Source organism: Schistocerca piceifrons, chromosome 2, assembly GCF_021461385.2.
Source record: "Schistocerca piceifrons isolate TAMUIC-IGC-003096 chromosome 2, iqSchPice1.1, whole genome shotgun sequence".
Classification (NCBI taxonomy): domain Eukaryota; kingdom Metazoa; phylum Arthropoda; class Insecta; order Orthoptera; family Acrididae; genus Schistocerca; species Schistocerca piceifrons.
Genome location: NC_060139.1, coordinates 712,676,743 through 712,693,956, shown reverse-complemented (window position 1 = coordinate 712,693,956; position 17,214 = coordinate 712,676,743). Strand labels below are relative to the sequence as shown.

At 43.8% G+C, this 17,214-nt stretch overlaps 1 protein-coding gene across 1 annotated transcript in view; it reads right to left on the bottom strand.

Annotated features, from left to right (window-relative positions):
• LOC124775790 overlaps positions 1 to 16,690 on the bottom strand; it is a 125,486-nt gene extending 108,796 nt beyond the window's left edge. The window contains exons 1-2 of the mRNA XM_047250620.1: positions 16,525 to 16,690; positions 2,352 to 2,504 (exon numbers count right to left, since the gene is read on the bottom strand). Coding sequence (XP_047106576.1) covers positions 2,352 to 2,504; positions 16,525 to 16,690 — 319 coding nt within the window. The remainder of the gene's footprint in view (positions 1 to 2,351; positions 2,505 to 16,524) is intronic.
• Positions 16,691 to 17,214: the final 524 nt, after the last annotated feature.

The window sequence follows — 17,214 nt, the reverse complement described above, 5'->3', positions numbered from 1 at the left end:
ATGTTTGCCGTACTAAAGTCGCTCACTCACGATGGTATACAGAGCTGACCTTGTAATTTAGAGAAATAAATCATTCAATACAGAAATTGTGAACCGACGATTTCCTCGAATCGCCTGATCCACTCGCTGAAAAAGATCATCGGTTGAAAGCTTGAACAGTCCTCTGCTGACATGCAGGGTCCATGGATACATTGAGGTGGTATCCATACCCGTACACGTCCATCCGCTCCATGCAATTTGAAACGAGACTCGTCGACCAGGCAACATGTTTCGAGTCATCAACAGTCCAATTTTGGTGTTGACGGGCCCAGGCGAGGCGTAAAGCTTTGTGCCACGCAGTCACCAAGGGTACACGAATGAGCCCTCGGCTCCGAAAGCCCATATCGATGATGTTTCGTTCAATGGTTCGCACGCTGACACTTGTCGGCCCAGCAGTGAAAGCTGCAGCAATTTGGGGAAGGGTTACACTTCTGTCACGTTGAACGATTCTCAACAGTGGTCGTTGGTCTTGTTCTTGCACGATCTTTTTGCGGCCGCAGCGATATCGGAGGTTTGATGTTTTACCGGATTTTCATAGTTAACTAGTGAAATAGTCAATACAGGGAAATCCCCACTTCATCGCTACCTCTGTCCATCGCTCGTGCGCCGACTATAACACTACATTCAAGTTCACTTAGATGTTGATAACTTGCCATTGTAGCAGCAGTCACCGATCTAACAACTGCGCCAAACACTCGTTGTCTTATACAGACGTTGCCAACCGCAGCGCCGTATTCTGCCTGTTCATATATATCTCTGTATTTGAATACGCAGGCCTGTACCAGTTTCTTTGGCGCTTCAGTGTATATACCCTTTGGTGTTATAGATCACCTGTGACTCCGTTCTGTATGTTAGAATCAATAATAAACCAGCTGTTTTGACTTGTGCTACTGACGGAGATTTACGTAAGCGTATTACAGTAAGTCTATCAGACAGAACCTATCCGGTGTAAAGTGACATGAAAAGTGTAGTATGGGCTACATATTTGCGCATGGTGTCTACAGATAAACGTCCCATTCATTATCTGTGCCACAAAATGGTTCAAATGGCTCTGAGCACTATGGGACTCAACTGCTGTGGTTATCAGTCCCCTAGAACTTAGAACTACTTAAACCTAACTAACCTAAGGACATCACACACATCCATGCCCGAGGCAGGATTCGAACCTGCGACCGTAGCAGTCGCGCGGTTCCGGACTGCGCGCCTAGAACCGCGAGACCACCGCGGCCGGCTCTGTGCCACATTAGCTGGTGTAAATATCTACAGGCTCAGATGGATAACAACCCGTACATTCGCAAGGAGAGCCTTCCAAATTGTATTCTCGATGTTGTCAAGCCCACTTACAGGTTGATGGCTGAAACTTAGCTTCTAAGAAAGTGTGTTTATGGCAAAATCCAGAATCCAAATGAATCTGTTTCACTCATATGGGAACGATGCCCAAAAACAAGATTTTCATCTGTTACTGTTGTCAGAATTGCAACTCATGATGCATTTCTTGTATTTAATGGTAGGAACGTGGGGTGAATGAAGGCATTAGAAAGAATGGGCTTTAAGATAGGAAATTTCACTCAAGATAGGAAAATAGATTTACAGCGCCTCTCTACAGATGGGAAGTCAGTTGAAGACCTCTTAAAGGAAAGGAAGTAGGAAACAAGAAACGAAAAGAGAAGCCTTCTAGGGAAAGAGGTCCGTATGTACAAATGTGGGGCCATCAGAAGGCGGGAAATAAGAAAAAAACATGTGGCTGAGCTTTAAATTGCATTTCCTGAAAATTGTCTTTTTTAAAAGTTATGTAAGTTTTTCTTGTAATCTATGAAGGCTACAATTATGAAACTTTGAACTTCGTACTCGTATTTCTACGAACCCAATAAATGTAGACTCAAGAGTAAATTTTAAAATTGTAAGTATAAGCTGCTATATATGGAAAAGTTTTTGGAATTTTGCACAAATTTTGTGTTATACTTACAGGATTATAGATAAAAATCATCAAAATTCGCTTATTCGATATACTGAAAAAAATTATGAGAGAAGCTTTTTGTGAGCAAAGAGATTAAACGGAGAAAATTTTGTAGAAATCTCTTAGTTTATAAGAAAAAAGTACGTATATTATTTTTTGAAAATAAAATTTTTAAATTTCACAGAAATGTTAAATGTATACAATCCTAGTAATGTAACAGTAAATGTGTTAACTTCGTGTAAAGTATGGTACAAAATTACATTGCCATATTTTAAAAATTGTGGGTTTAGTGCATCTTTAAAACAGCGTGCGTTTTTCATGAAGCCTTAAAGCTGTATAATGGAGCTCATCTGACAGTAGCAGCAGACGCCGAAGCCGCGCGCGCAGTGTCCGCCGGCGGCGCCGCCCCTGCTGGCGCACTCGAGGCGGTGGTAGCACGTGCCCGCCACGCCGTGCGGCGTCACGCACGGCCCGTTGTGGAACCGCACCACCGTCAGCAGGCTCAGCACTGCACACACAGCGCACGCGTACCACTAACAGCATCACACTGACCATTTCACTAGCACGGGGACGTATGTGTTCCACAATATACACAGTGTGTTCCAGATCCGTTAGGAGTGCTTGTCTGAAATTCCAAACTGCAATGCCATCTCGTGGTGAGTTGCGGCGTTACAATCTTTGAAGTTTCAAAAACAGCTGTGTAGAAAGCCAAATCGCTAGAACTGCTGCACCAGGCATTCTGGCCGCAAATGTAACAATATGTGTCTGACAAAAAATGGTTCAAATGGCTCTGAGCACTATGGGACTCAACTGCTGAGGTCATTAGTCCCCTAGAACTTAGAACTAGTTAAACCTAACTAACCTAAGGACATCACAAACATCCATGCCCGAGGCAGGATTCGAACCTGCCACCGTAGCGGTCTTGCGGTTCCAGACTGCAGCACCTTTAACCGCACGGCCACTTCGGCCGGCCGTGTCTGACCCTCGTAGGAAAATGGCAGTGGAGCAGTGAGGCAACATCAAATTTTTTGAGTCTTCCAGAGTTTCTGGGCGAGAATTCGTCGAATTCGACTCGAATGCCGGAGAGGAAGGTTCGTGGTTGCTCCTCCATGACGACACCCCAGCTCACAAAGCGAAGACTGTGCACGAGTTTTTGGCTAGCAAATGGATCACAGTCCTGGATCACCCACTGTATTCCCGGAATACGAGTTCTGGTTGTTTCTCAAATTGAAGTTGCCAATGACACAATCAAGGACATCCAAGAAAATTGTACTGCAGTACTAAGTGCAACTCCAAAAAAGGCCTACTGTGACTGTCTTAAAACGATTTCAGCTGTGTTTTGATTCAGGGGAAGGCTATTTTGAATAAATATAGTGATTTTGTGAACATAATCCATAACTTTTCTTTTTCTTAGCCGCAGTCCTAACGGAACTGGGACATACTGTGTAGATTATCAGAGAATCAGTGGCAATTTGCAGCATGTTATTGCCACGTATCAGCATCTCACTGCTAAAGAAAAGTGTGCGGAAGCTTTGCAGAGTTCTTATGATTACAGCTTGCACCTGCAGGTTGTACTACCTTCAAGTTGCATTGTTAGTCTACAGTCCTTGGGTGATATATGTGACGTCGAGTTTTCACTTCATAAAAACAATAAAGCTCTTTTTATCAATCCAAGACCTGTATGACACGTTCGTGTACGTTGTGTAGTTTCACTTTGTGCTGCTACATCACATCACACTCTCCCTGCAACGCCAGCTGTTTTGAACAGACGATACAGCAGAATGACTGCCCAAACCGCGCACTCTGAAGGTACCTTAGATTTATTTTAGTTATTGCTTTTAATATGTGAAAAAGGTCTTATGTTTCATTAACATATATTTTACTAGAATTAGTTCTCGTGTTCACTACAGTAGACGTCGAAATTCGAAATACACATATGTGTACTACAGGTTACATCCTCGAAGCTCTTTCTTATCTCCTATACAGTGTAAATAGTAGCTTTTAAATTCTGAGCGAGGAATTAATTTATGTTATTGTATTCAGTTATCGATGATTAAGAAATACTTCGAACTCTGGAGGAGAGTGATTTCAGTCTGTTATCCTGTTATCCAAGTGTATTGGAAGTGAGTATCAGAACAAACTGGCCAGTTAGATTCTTTAACCATTTTACTGACTTAGCTGTTGTTTATTGTTGGATTATGTATAAAAGGTCTTGTACAAAGGAAGGCGTACCAAAATGCAACAGATTGTTCTCAATAAAATGTAGACTAAATGTGGTTAATAAGCTAATAAAGTCTTCTCATATAGGAAGTTCCTCACAGTTCTAGAGAAATGTCTGTCCATGAATAGGAGTGCTCTGACAGTTCTGGATCTGATGATAAAACACACAAGAGAAGAAATGTTGTCCTCCAGCCAAGAAATGTAAGTTGATATGACCAGGATGATAACCTTACTCAGTACTTAAGAGGAGAACAATGTCTCTAAATGTCGCTATGGAGGATAAAAAAGCGTGTGAAAGAAGTGTAATACGGGGTGTTTTTGTCTCTCCGCAGTGCCGTATGATTGTTAGCCGCACGTGTCGTATGATTGTTCGCCTGCCTGGGTTATTTTCCTTTAAGTAGACTCTCCCAACTTCCACTGTTTCGTTTATCTCAGCCGGCGTCAGTAGCATCGTTGGTGTGTGGCGTTACGTGTTGACGTGAACGTTTAAGTTTAGTTGCTTTGTTCGTTTGCTTCGTTTTTGTCACTGTTAAAATGCTAACCATTGTAGAACGTGTGTTTTTATTCTAACAAGTGTTCAAAGCCGGCGGTAAATTTTCAGTTCGTCAAACATTTAATTCAGATTTCGCGGAGACAACACTCCCACATCGAGATACTGTGCGAGATTTGATTAACAAATTTCGAAGTACGGGTTCAGTGACAGATGCACCGAGAAGTGGTCGTCGCAGCGTTTTGTCTGAGGGTAAACTACTCGATATTTCCGATAAAATGTCCATGCGTCCTAACAAGTCAGTAAGAAATCACGCCCCGGAAATCGATGTTGGTGTCGGAACGGCCCATACAGTTATAAGGAAAAAATTAGAACTTTTCCCATACAAAGTGACAGTCGTGTAAGAACTGAATAATACTGATCATGGCAAGAGACTGCATTGTTGTCAATGGTTCAAAAATTTCATTCAACAAAACGGAAGGGATATTCTTAATGTAACGTTTTTCACTGATGAGGCGTGGTTTCATTTATTCGCGTACATGAACTCGCAAAATTCTCGTATGTGGAGTACTGCAAATCCATTGTGTATTCATGAGGAACCACTTCATTCTGTGAAAATGGGAGTTTGGATTGCAATTTCTAGACGTCAGATTGTGGGTCCCATATTTTTCAGCGAAACAATAAACGCACGACGATACTGCAGTGATATTCTGTACCCATTCATAGGAGAACTTGTGTTAAGTGAAATACTGAACGGTTATTTTCAACCAGATGGTGCAACCACGCATACAGCTCGCTTTTCAATGTCGCTGCTTGCTGATGGTTTTTGGTGATCTCATAATTTCACAGGGACTTTGGCCTCCACGATCGCCTGACATAACACCACCTGACTTTTTCTTCTGGGGTGCAGCGAAAGCAATTGTCTATAAAAACCGTCCAAAATCCATCGATGAATTGAAAACTGCAATATCCACTTTCACTGCTTCTGTTGCAGAAGAAATGTTACAGATTGTGTTTGGAAACATGATTAGACGAATTGAATTGTGTATTCAACAACACCGTGGACACTTTCAACATTTGATGTGACAATTTGTAAGTAAAAACGAATATTCAATAAATTAATCACTTGTATTTCACTTAGTTTCATTTCGGTATATTCATTGCGGCATACGGCACGCGCGGCTAACAATTATACGGCACTGCTGGGAGACTTTTTGAACACTTTGCACATTTGTGAAAATTTTTTCATTGTACTGGTTAAGACCCATGGTACACTACATGTACCTTACATATACTCTAAAGTAAAGCAAACTACGTACCACGAAGTAATTATCCGAATGGGAGGGTAATTGGTAGATGCTTGCAGACAAACAGATGATCACAGTTTCAGAAAAAAAAACTGGATGATTTATTCAAGAGAAAGAGCTTCAGAAACCGAGTAAATCAATAACACGTATAATTATACGGGTTGGCACTGATTGAGAGAGATGTTGGCTGAGGGACAACGTGCCAAATGCTGTCCAATTGATGCCTTACATCGTCAAAATGGTTCAAATGGCTCTGAGCACTATGGGACTCAACTGCTGTGGTCATAAGTCCCCTAGAACTTAGAACTACTTAAACCTAACTAACCTAAGGACATCACACACATCCATTCCCGAGGCAGGATTCGAACCTGCGACCGTAGCGGTCGTGCGGTTCCAGAATGTAGCGCCTTTAACCGCTCGGCCACTCCGGCCGGCTCTTACATCGTCAAAATCCCCAGCTAGTTAGAGGGCCCTGCCGATAATCCTCCAGACTTCTCAATTGGGGAGACATCCGGCGACCTTGCTGGCCAAGGTGAGATTTGGCAAGCACGAAAGCGAACAGTAGAAACGCTCGCCGTCTGTGGGCGGACATTATCTTGCTGAAATGTACCCAGGATGGCTTGAATGAAGGACAACAAAACAATGTGTACAATATCGTCAACGCACCACTGTGCTGTAAGGAAAGCGCGGATGACAACGAAAGGGGTCTTGCTATGAAAAGAGGCTGACACCACAGACCATTACCCCTGGTTGTCGAGCTGTATGGCGGGCGACAGTCAGGTTGGCGTCCCACCGCTGTTCAGGGCGCCTCCAGACACGTCTTCGCCCTGAAATCTCGTTGACTGGAGTATTGCTGTCTTCGGTGACGAGTCTGCTTCGAAATAAGCCCCAATGACCTGGAGTGATGATCTGAGGCCCCATTCCTTTTCGTAGCTGCACCCCTTTCGTTGACATCCGCTGCACCCTTACAGCACACTTACAACTATGCCCCGTTTCATTGCCCGTCGTTGCAAGTCATCGTGGAATTACCCTTTCAGCAAGATAATGTCCTTCCGGCCAAGGCGAGAGTTTCTACTCATTATCTTCGTGCTACTTAACCCTACGCCGGCCGCGGTGGTCTAGCGGTTCTAGGCGCTCAATCCGGTACCGCGCGACTGCTACGGTCGCAGGTTCGAATCCTGCTTCGGGCATGTATGTGTGTGATGTCTTTAGGTTAGTTAGGTTTAAGTAGTTCTAAGTTCTAGGCGACTGATGACCACAGATGTTAAGTCCCATAGTGCTAAGAGCCATTTGAACCATTTTGAACCTAACCCTACCTTGGCCAGTAAGAGCACTGGATGTCTCCTCAGCTGAGAACGTCTGGAGCATTATGGGCAGGGTCCTGCAACCAGCTGGGGATTTTGACAATATAACGGGCTAATTTGCACAGAATTTGGAACAATATCCTTCAGGAGGACATTCAACAACGCTATCACCCAATACCAAGCCCCATAATTGCTTGCATAAGGACCAGAGGTGGAGCAACGCATTATTGATTTTGTCAGTTTGCGATGCTCTTTCTTTTGAACAATTCATCCAGTTTTTTTGGAATTGTAACCATTTGTTTGTCTACGATATTGCAGTGCATGTTTATTCTGATTCCGATGCATACACATCCAAAGGAACAGCCACTGCGGCGACCACAACCGTTACGAAACACATCAAATGAATTCGCAGTTGCGAATAAGGACTACCATCAGCTGTAGAATGGAATGACGACAGTGGAAATAAGCGATAAGCGAGAAATCCGGGTTCGTGTCCCACTCCGGCACAAATGTTCATTGTCGTCATTCCATTCTACAGCTGATGGTAATCCTTATTCGCAACTGCGAATTCATTTGATTTGATTATCTGTTCATGAACATCACATCTGTCAATTTCCGTCCCATTCAGAAATTTGTTCGTGGTGTGTCCTTTTTCTTTGTCGTAGAATTTGTTTTATAAAAAACAAGAAGTAAAACAATGTAACTTAGAATGTAGCTATGTGCTATAAGAATGAAGCACATGATGTTTTTGTGCTGTCATCTTCTGAATGCTCGGAGGTACTTAGGAACAACGTTGTACGAGTATGCTCTACAACTCTCCATGTTGGAATGTGAAAAGGCGGAATATATTTTTTCATAGTGCTACTTGTGACTACGATATTAATGAAAACAATCAAACCTTAATGTCTTTCGCTCCGCAAAAAATGACAGTGAAACCTCTAAAAAATGGCCACAAACTTCTTCCACATTATAATCACATGTTTATGTTCCTGGTCATTAAAATTGCAGCACCAATAAGGGTACAAATAACGAAATTTTCTTACTGTGTGTATACACTATGGTATGAAGAACACATTTTTAAAATTGTTGGTGATTTTTTGGGGGGAAGAGAGCGGGATATACGGGCTGCGAAATTTAGTACACATAGCTGCCACCTCTGACACGAGGGCACAGAATCGAACGGTACTTGCATAACAGATTCGGGTACGTCGTTCTATGTCGCTTCAGATCTGTGCCGGAGTGAATCTGTCGTAATGCCTTCTGAGTCGTGGCGCGCCAGTTCCTCAGCAACCCATGGCCAGGTCTTTTCAGTGCGCGAGAGCTCTGCCGAATGTGCTGGTCTGCGTACAGGTACGTCAAGACAAAACACTAGCGTCACTAGATCGAAAGGCATCTTATTGATGACTCCGACTGTGGCGCGCAGTCTGTAACTTGAGCACACACTCCGTGTAGTTTGAACAAGATAGTACATCTTCGGTTATGCCAAAGTTATTCATTTATTTATTAAAATCAATGTTTCCTTTCATTGAAAGATAGTACACTACTGTCCATTAAAATTGCTACACCACGAAGATGACGTGCTACAGACGCGAAATTTAGCCGACAGGAAGAAGACGCTGTGATATCCAAATGATTAGCTTTTCAGAGCATTCACACAAAGTTGGCGCCAGTGGCGACACCTACAACGTGCTGACATGAGGAAAGTTTCCAACCGATTTCTCATACACAATCAGCAGTTGCCCGGCGTTGCCTGGTGAAACGTTGTTGTGATGCCTCGTGCAAGGAGGAGAAATGCGTACCATCACGTTTCCGACTTTGATAAAGATCGCATTGTAGCCTATCGCGATTGCGGTTTATCGTACCGCGACAATGCTGCTCGCGTTGGTCGAGATCCAATGACTGTTAGTAGAATATGAAATCGGTGGGTTCAGGAGGGTAATACGGAACACTGTGCTGGATCCCAACGGCCTCGTATCACTAGCAGTCGAGATGACAGGCATCTTATCCGCATGGCTGTAACGGATCGTGCAGCCATGTCTCGATCCCTGAGTCAACATGGACTATCAGCTCGGAGACCATGGCTGCGGTTACACTTGACGCTGCATCACAGACAGGAGCGCCTGCGATGGTGTACTCAACGACGAACCTGGGTGCACGAATGGCAAAACGTCATATTTTCGGATGAATCCAGGTTCTGTTTACAGCATCATGATGGTCGCATCCGTGTTTGGCGACATCGCGGTGAACGCACATTAGAAGCGTGTATTCGTCATCGCCATACTGGCATATCATCCGACGTGATGGTATGGGGAGCCATTGGTTACATGTCTCGGTCACCTCTTGTTTGCATTGACGACACTTCGAACAGTGGACGTTACATTTCAGATGTTTTACGACTAGTGGCTCTACCCTTCATTCGATCCCTGCGAAACCCTACATTTCAGCAGGATAATGCACGACCGCATGTTGCAGGTCCTGTATGGGCCTTTCTGGATTGAGAAAATGTTCGACTGCTGCCCTGGCCAGCACATTCTCCAGATGTCTCACCAACTGAAAACATCTGGTCAATGGTGGCCGAGCAACTGGCTCGTCACAATACGCCAGTCACTCTCTTGATGAACTGTGGTATCGCGTTGAAGCTGCATAGGCAGCTGTACCTGTACACGCCATACAAACTCTGTTTGACTCAATGCCCAGGCGTATCAAGGCCGTTAATATGGCCAGAGGTGGTTGTTTTGGGTACTGATTCCTCAGGATCTATGCACCCAAATTGCGTGAAAATGTAATCACATGCCAGTTCTAGAATAATATATTTGTCCAATGAATACCCGTCTATCATCTGCATTTCTTCTTGGTGTAGCAATTTTAATGGCCAGTAGTGTATTTGTGATCCGTAGACTCCTCCTAAAGTCTGAGTGACAAAAGGCAACTTTTGTTAGCAAGTTTTTATTAATAGCAATTGCTTGATCCGCGCCAGAATAAATGTACTTTCTCTTCTTATCTCTCTGCTGATGTCACGAGCGATTTCTGCTTCGGCACATCATCCCATTGGCTCTGAAAATGCCAGATGGTCAACCACCTCTGTTACCAGTGTGGTAACCTACCGCTGGCTATTTCCTCTGCACATACTGCAGCACTGATACGTTCGCTTTTCACTTCACATATGTGAAACAGCAGAACTAGAAATAAAGTAAAATGCACTCTTATCTGCAAATAAGGTGTACCTTATACATCCCATACGATCATGCCAGTTGCTAGGCCTACGGGGTGATTACAATTAAAGTTAAAACTTTCAAACTGCTGTAGAAATAAGACCACTGGGCAGAATGACGTCAAATTGCAATGGAAAACGTATGGCAGAATAAAAATAAATAGTTACAAAATTAGCAATAGATGGCGCTGTAAGCATCATAGTTTAATAGTGGCCAACTACAAATGACAAATGAATGATACAACAATGCCTAAGGTGTACGTTTGATGTTAAACAAACTGTACTACTCAGTGTGCATCGGTGTACAGGTGTTACGTAAGCCCATCTACAAGAGCAAGGTCATATAACATAGGATGGAAAAAATCTGTTTTTAATTATCCTGAGACCAAAAACCACATAAAAGCATCACTGACATTGGTTTTTAGTTGTCCTGGGGCAAAAACTGCATAAAAAGCATCACTAATATTGGTTTTTAATGTCTTGAGGCCAAAAACCGCATAAAAAGCATCAATCAAAATCACATAGGATTGTTAATTTCCGTGTGACTGGAGCAAAATATGTTCACTATGCTGTCCACCGTTTTCTGGAACAGCATGTTCCACAATTGATCAAAATGTTTCCGGGGTCACATTCAAAATGTGTTGCGCAGTGCGTGCCTTCAATGCAGCTAAATTTGCAATCGGAACACTGAACAGAAGATCTTTCAGATAGCCCCACAGCCAGAAGTCACACGGATAAAGATCAGGTGATCGGGACCGCCAGGCTGTAGGGAAATGGCGGCTGATTATTCTAGCATTTCCGAAATGGCGCTTTAGCAGCTGCTTCACTGGATTTGCAATGTGCGGAGGTGCGCCATCTTCCATAAAAATGATCCCATCCACGCTGCTGGATAGCTGGAATGAAGTGGTTGCGCAAAAGAAACTCATAGCGCATACCACTGACTGTACAGGTAACAGGACCGGAAGCACCTATCTCTTCGAAAAAAATATGACCCTATGATAAATGATGCTGTAAACCCGCACCACACAGTGATCTTTTCAGGATGAAGTGGTACTGGTTGAGTTGCATGTGGATTCTCGTTGCCCATATTCGACTATTATGCCTGTTGACATATCCTGTCAGATGGAAGTGGACTTCATCTGTCCACAAAATCTTCCGCGGCCAATCACTGTCCACTTCCATACGAGGAAGAAATTCTGAAGCAAAGGTCTGTCTTGTTGGCAGGTCAACAGGGAGCAACTCGTGCACATGGGTAATTTTGAATGGATAGCAAAGAATGATGTTTCGTAGAATTTTACGCACCATACTCACGCACGGTATGTCCAATGTGCTGGCAATTCTCCGTGCACTACACGTTTGCGCACCACCACTCGTGCCCTCCTGCACTGCTGTGGCCACTGCTTCCACTGACATCGAATCAGTTCGTTTCCTCCCTCTACCAGGCTTCACACCGAAATAACCTGTCTTTTCGAATTTCCGAATCATTTTCTCCAGACTCACGGCAGTCATCGGACCAACGCCTTTTTTTTTTTTTTTTTTAACCCTTCAGTGTCCGGAACTTCTGCAGAGCGACGTGTGCACTGTCATCATTCTTGTAATACAGCTTTACAAGGAGAGCGCGGTCCTGCATTGAAACAGTCATGGCGAACGTCACAGACGCGAAAGGAAAAAAGCCGTGTATCCGGCGTGTTTATACCAACTTCAGCGGGTCGTGCGCATAACAAATGTTTTCATTTACGTATTCTGACACATACAGCGCCATCTATTCATCAATTTTCACACTATTTTTTTCTTCTGCCTAACGTTTTCCCCCTTCTCCGATAATATTCCGTTGCAATTTGATGTCATTCTGACCAGTGAAGTTATTTCTACAGCGTTTTGAAAACTTAACTTTAATTATAATCATCCTGTATATTGCGATGACAAATGCAATCTGGCAATATTCGCTCCTCTCGGACTATCCACACACGGATCTGTTCATTGTGATGATGTAAGCAGAAACAGGGCTCGTCTGAAAGGACAACGCTCTACCATTCCTGCATCTAGTGTTGATGCTGGCCGCATCACTGACTTGTGCGCGTCAAGGTCGCGTCAATGTCCGCCTTGCTGAAAGTCCATTGCGCTCCAGAAGTCGTTGCACTGTCGGTGCGGGTATTTGACTTGGTGCAATCAAGCCCCTTTCTTGAGTTACGGTGCGTAACGTAGCTGCTCCATCGTGCTCGGACGAACTCCAGTGGCGCAGGGCCACTGTGATTCTTCTTGGCGTTAAGAATGGCCCTCTTGAACACTTCGATTCCATATTAACATTAAAGTGGTGGGATCCTAACAAGCACGGGCAGCAATATTGCGGAATGATAAACCACAGTCTCCTTAGCTCATGATCATGCCTCAGTCGAACATTTTCATATGGTGGTAGACCTTTCTCCCTCTTAAATGAGGCATAAAGCACAAACAAACAACATTCAAACGCGATTTTTAAATGACAAGCCCGCTACTTGGACATCCTTATATACAGACTGCACTTGGATACACGGCGTTACACTTGGTACTTTATGCTGTTGCGCTGAAATATTCATCATCTACATAATAGCCAAGAATTCAGCGCACTTCATGGCATTTTGATATATAAGGTGACGACGACCATAGAGGAGGAGGAGGAGGAGATAGTGTTTAACGTCCCGTCGACAACGAGGTCATTAGAGACGGAGCGCAAGCTCGGGTGAGGGAAGGATGGGGAAGGAAATCGGCCGTGCCCTTTCAAAGGAACCATCCCGGCATTTGCCTGAAGCGATTTAGGGAAATCACGGAAAACCTAAATCAGGATGGCCGGAGACGGGATTGAACCGTCGTCCTCCCGAATGCGAGTCCAGTGTGCTAACCACTGCGCCACCTCGCTCGGTGACGACCATAGATCTCGTCTTTCAGTGCAGATGCACACCATGCCGAATATCTTCCGGAGTCAGGAACTGCAAGTAACCGATTCATTTCAATGCACAAAAGCGACTAATGTCATTAAAATCTTTTAACAATTGTCATATTTGTTGTCATCCATCTTCATGGTGTTATAGTTATCATGACCGCCTGTGTATTTGCCTTATTCGTTTGAAACTCTTCGTAACATACGAGGGCAAATAGAAAAATTCCTCGACCTGGCAATGAAAGCTTACATCTTTCTTGGCAAACAATTTTTTTCTAACTTAAGTCTTTTCCCAACGTTGCCGACGGCCTTGCCGCAGTAGTAACACCGGTTTGCGTCAGATCATGGAAGGTAAGCGGTGTTGGGCTTGGCTAGCACTTGGAGCCGGCCGTTGTGGCCAAGCGGTTCTAGGCGCTTCAGTCCGTAACCGCGCTGCTGCTACGGTCGCAGGTTCGAATCTTGCCTCGGGAATGGACTTGTGTGATGTCCTTAGGTTAGTTAGGTTTAAGTAGTTCTAAGTCTAGGGGACTGATGACCTAAGATGTTGAGTCCCCTAGTGCTCAGAGCCATTTGAGCACTTGGATAGGTCCGGTCTGACGAGCGCTGTTGGCAAGCGGGGTGCACTCAGCCCTTGTGAGGCAAATCGAGGAGCTACTTGATCGAGAAGTAAGGGCTCCGGTTACGAAAACGCCCAGTTTTATTCGCCACCATGGAAAGCTATCCTGGGCTTACATTTCAGCAACATAATGCCAGCCCGCACACGGTGAAAGTTTCTGCTGCTGGTCTTCGTGCTTGCCAAACACTACCTTGGTCAGCAAGGTCGCCCAGTCTCTCCAGAACTGAGAATGTTTGAAACATTACTGGCAGGGCCCTCCAATCATACGAGATTTTGGCGATCTAACGCGCCAATTGGGCAGAATTTGACACGCTGTTTTTCAGGAGGACATCCAGCAATTATACCAATGAGTGCCAAGTCGAATAACTGCTTGCGTAAGAGTAAGAGGTGGACCAACGCGTCCTTTTTTTGCCGTGTCTGCATCTCAATGAAGCTACACACAGTGTAACTCGATGCAGCCAGACAGTATGTGTTTCCAGAGGGCAACATCATGCATATACGAGTGATTTCCTTAACATTACACGTAAACTTACCAAATGGCATCATCATACAATAGAGGTTTAAACTAATGGGAACAATCTTTAAACAGGCGAAACTGTTTCGGCTGTTTCCTAAAAGAAATCTTCTTCTCCAATCGATGACAATTAGGTCTTACGTCGTGCTTGGATCAATAAGCACTTGCTTATACTTTCACCGGTTAGCTATACCAATCTTCCTTCTCAGTCCTGTTTAGATGTAGACCATGCCTAGTGAAACGCTATCTACCGTTTGTCCCGACTGGAACAAGCGCAACAAACACGAAGTAAATCGCCATCAGTGTAATTTCCAACACCACCTTAATTAGTCGCACAGCACCATTACGGCGTGGCTGATCATGATGACGGTAAGTATTTCATACTTCCACTACGTTACTGCAGCAGGCATGTCTAAAGATGTACTGTTAATCAGTTCCATAAGGGAATATTCTCAGCTAATTAAAGTATGCCTGCAAGATATACGTGTGTGAACCAAAAACATAATTCTAATTATTTTGTGTTGTGGAATGAATACATTTTGTCTAAGAGAGGATTTATCACAAAATATTATTCCATAAGACACCAGTGAATTGAAATTTGCAAAAAAATGGTTCAAATGGCTCTGATCACTATGGGACTTCACTTTGGAGGTCATCAGTCCCCTAGAAGTTAGAACTACTTAAACCTAACTAACCTAAGGTCATCACATACATTCATGCCCGAGGCAGGATTCGAACCTGCGACCGTAGCAGCCGCGTAGTTCCGAACTGAAGCGCCTAGAACCGCTCGGTCACAGCGGCCCGCAAAATATGTTAACTTACCGATTTCTACATCCCCGACGTTTGCCGTTCTTCTTGTGGCAAAATTAGCCAAACCTAAACGTTAGTACATACTCTTCTCTATCAACTAAAGAGTCAAACGAATGCATAACAGGCAATACTGTATCCATATCATTCGTTTCAAGTAAAGGCTTTGTTTTGGGCATCGTAAGTCCTCTTTTTCTTACATGAGCTTTGTAAGTTGTAGTCTCTCTCTCAGACTTGTGTTTTTGGTTTGACAACAAGCTATGATAGGAAGTGGTGTGGGAATATAAAGAATAAGGTAAATGATAGCGGTTGACCTAGTTATCTGCAACGTAACTTGGACCTTCATCTGTAAGATATTGGGAACTGACACATCTTATAAACTAGAGTGTCTTAATCTTTACAACTTTGCGTAATAGTTTACTCTTTTATCAGATTAATCCATTTTATTTTATCGTTGTAAACAACGTCGTATTTTGATGGAGGTCACAAGAAACTTCATTTGACAGTAATTTGGAAAGGTGTTCTTAAAAATACTGAAACAACTGTATCAGACAACATTTTCAAATCTGTAGTGGTGAAATTTTATCATTAGTTACATCTGAGAATGCACTGACAGCGATTATCATTTTTTTAATCTTTGGAACCTACGATCGTCTGCTGCAGAAATGGCATGCAGCATCCCGATTTTTTTTTTTTTTTCACTTCACGACTGATACTCATTTTACAGAACAGTCTGAGAACATCCCACAAACCATACATCACGAGATAATCATCTTTCCGTAGCATCATCGACGTAAGTTAACTGAATGTGTGTGTTCTAATAAGGCCGTAATTACCATGTTCCTACTGTACATTGGCTTATCCCGCCACCGTTGCGTTTAAGTACAAAACAGTGTCGTCTGCAAAAGATTAGCAGTGCTGATAACTACAGGCCGAATACAACCAGAATGGGAAATTATCCTTGATGCAAGATAAACTGAATAGCTACAAGCAGCACATATGGTGGCCTTGTAGGCACAAAAAAATCAAGTGTGTAGCATAAGGAGAATGAAGAGTGATAGATTACATAAGGGACATTCTAGAGAAACTATGCTTGTTCGCCGCAAGGAAACACGTGAGCAAAGCAGTGAACGGGTACTTACGCCTGGCTAGCTTCTGGTGCGCCCACTGCCGCTTGAACTGCGCAAGACCGGATATGAGGCCAGAGGTCCCCCGCGCGCTAATGCTGTGGTTCGCCTGTTGCCCAGCTGTCCGGCCTAACGCATGCAGAGTCAGCAGCACCACCAGCATCGCGGAACCAGGGCGCATCGCGACACATAAGTCACAACTGTAACACCTCGCACTTCATTTAGAATCAGACGCTGTTGTTTCTCCGACTACAGCTTGGCCATAAAACATATTTTGGGTTGTAAACAAGTCCTACTAGAGGAAAATTTAGCACATGTCTGCTTTCCAGCATTGCTTGCTCTGTATAGGTGATAGAACGATAACTACACTTTAAAAATAAGACCGCAGTCTATACAGTTGTTGCTGTTCCGGCAGCTCTTTGTCACATTCTGCCTTGGGTGTCACACAAAAGCAGCGTATTTCAGTTTCCACTTTCGCTGATCCTGGAAGAGCTGCCTGTCATCACAGTGCTTCATAATTCTCCTTGATCTTCATCAACGCACACGACCTCTTCATGGTGTCGGCGTCGGTGCGGAACTGAAAGACAAAGAAGGGCTGCACTCAGTGAAAAGAATAAACTCATTCTGTATAATAAAAAAAAAGCTTTACTGTGCCAGAATTTTGAAGCATGGGCTACAGCCCCCGCTTAATCGGAAGTGGTTACT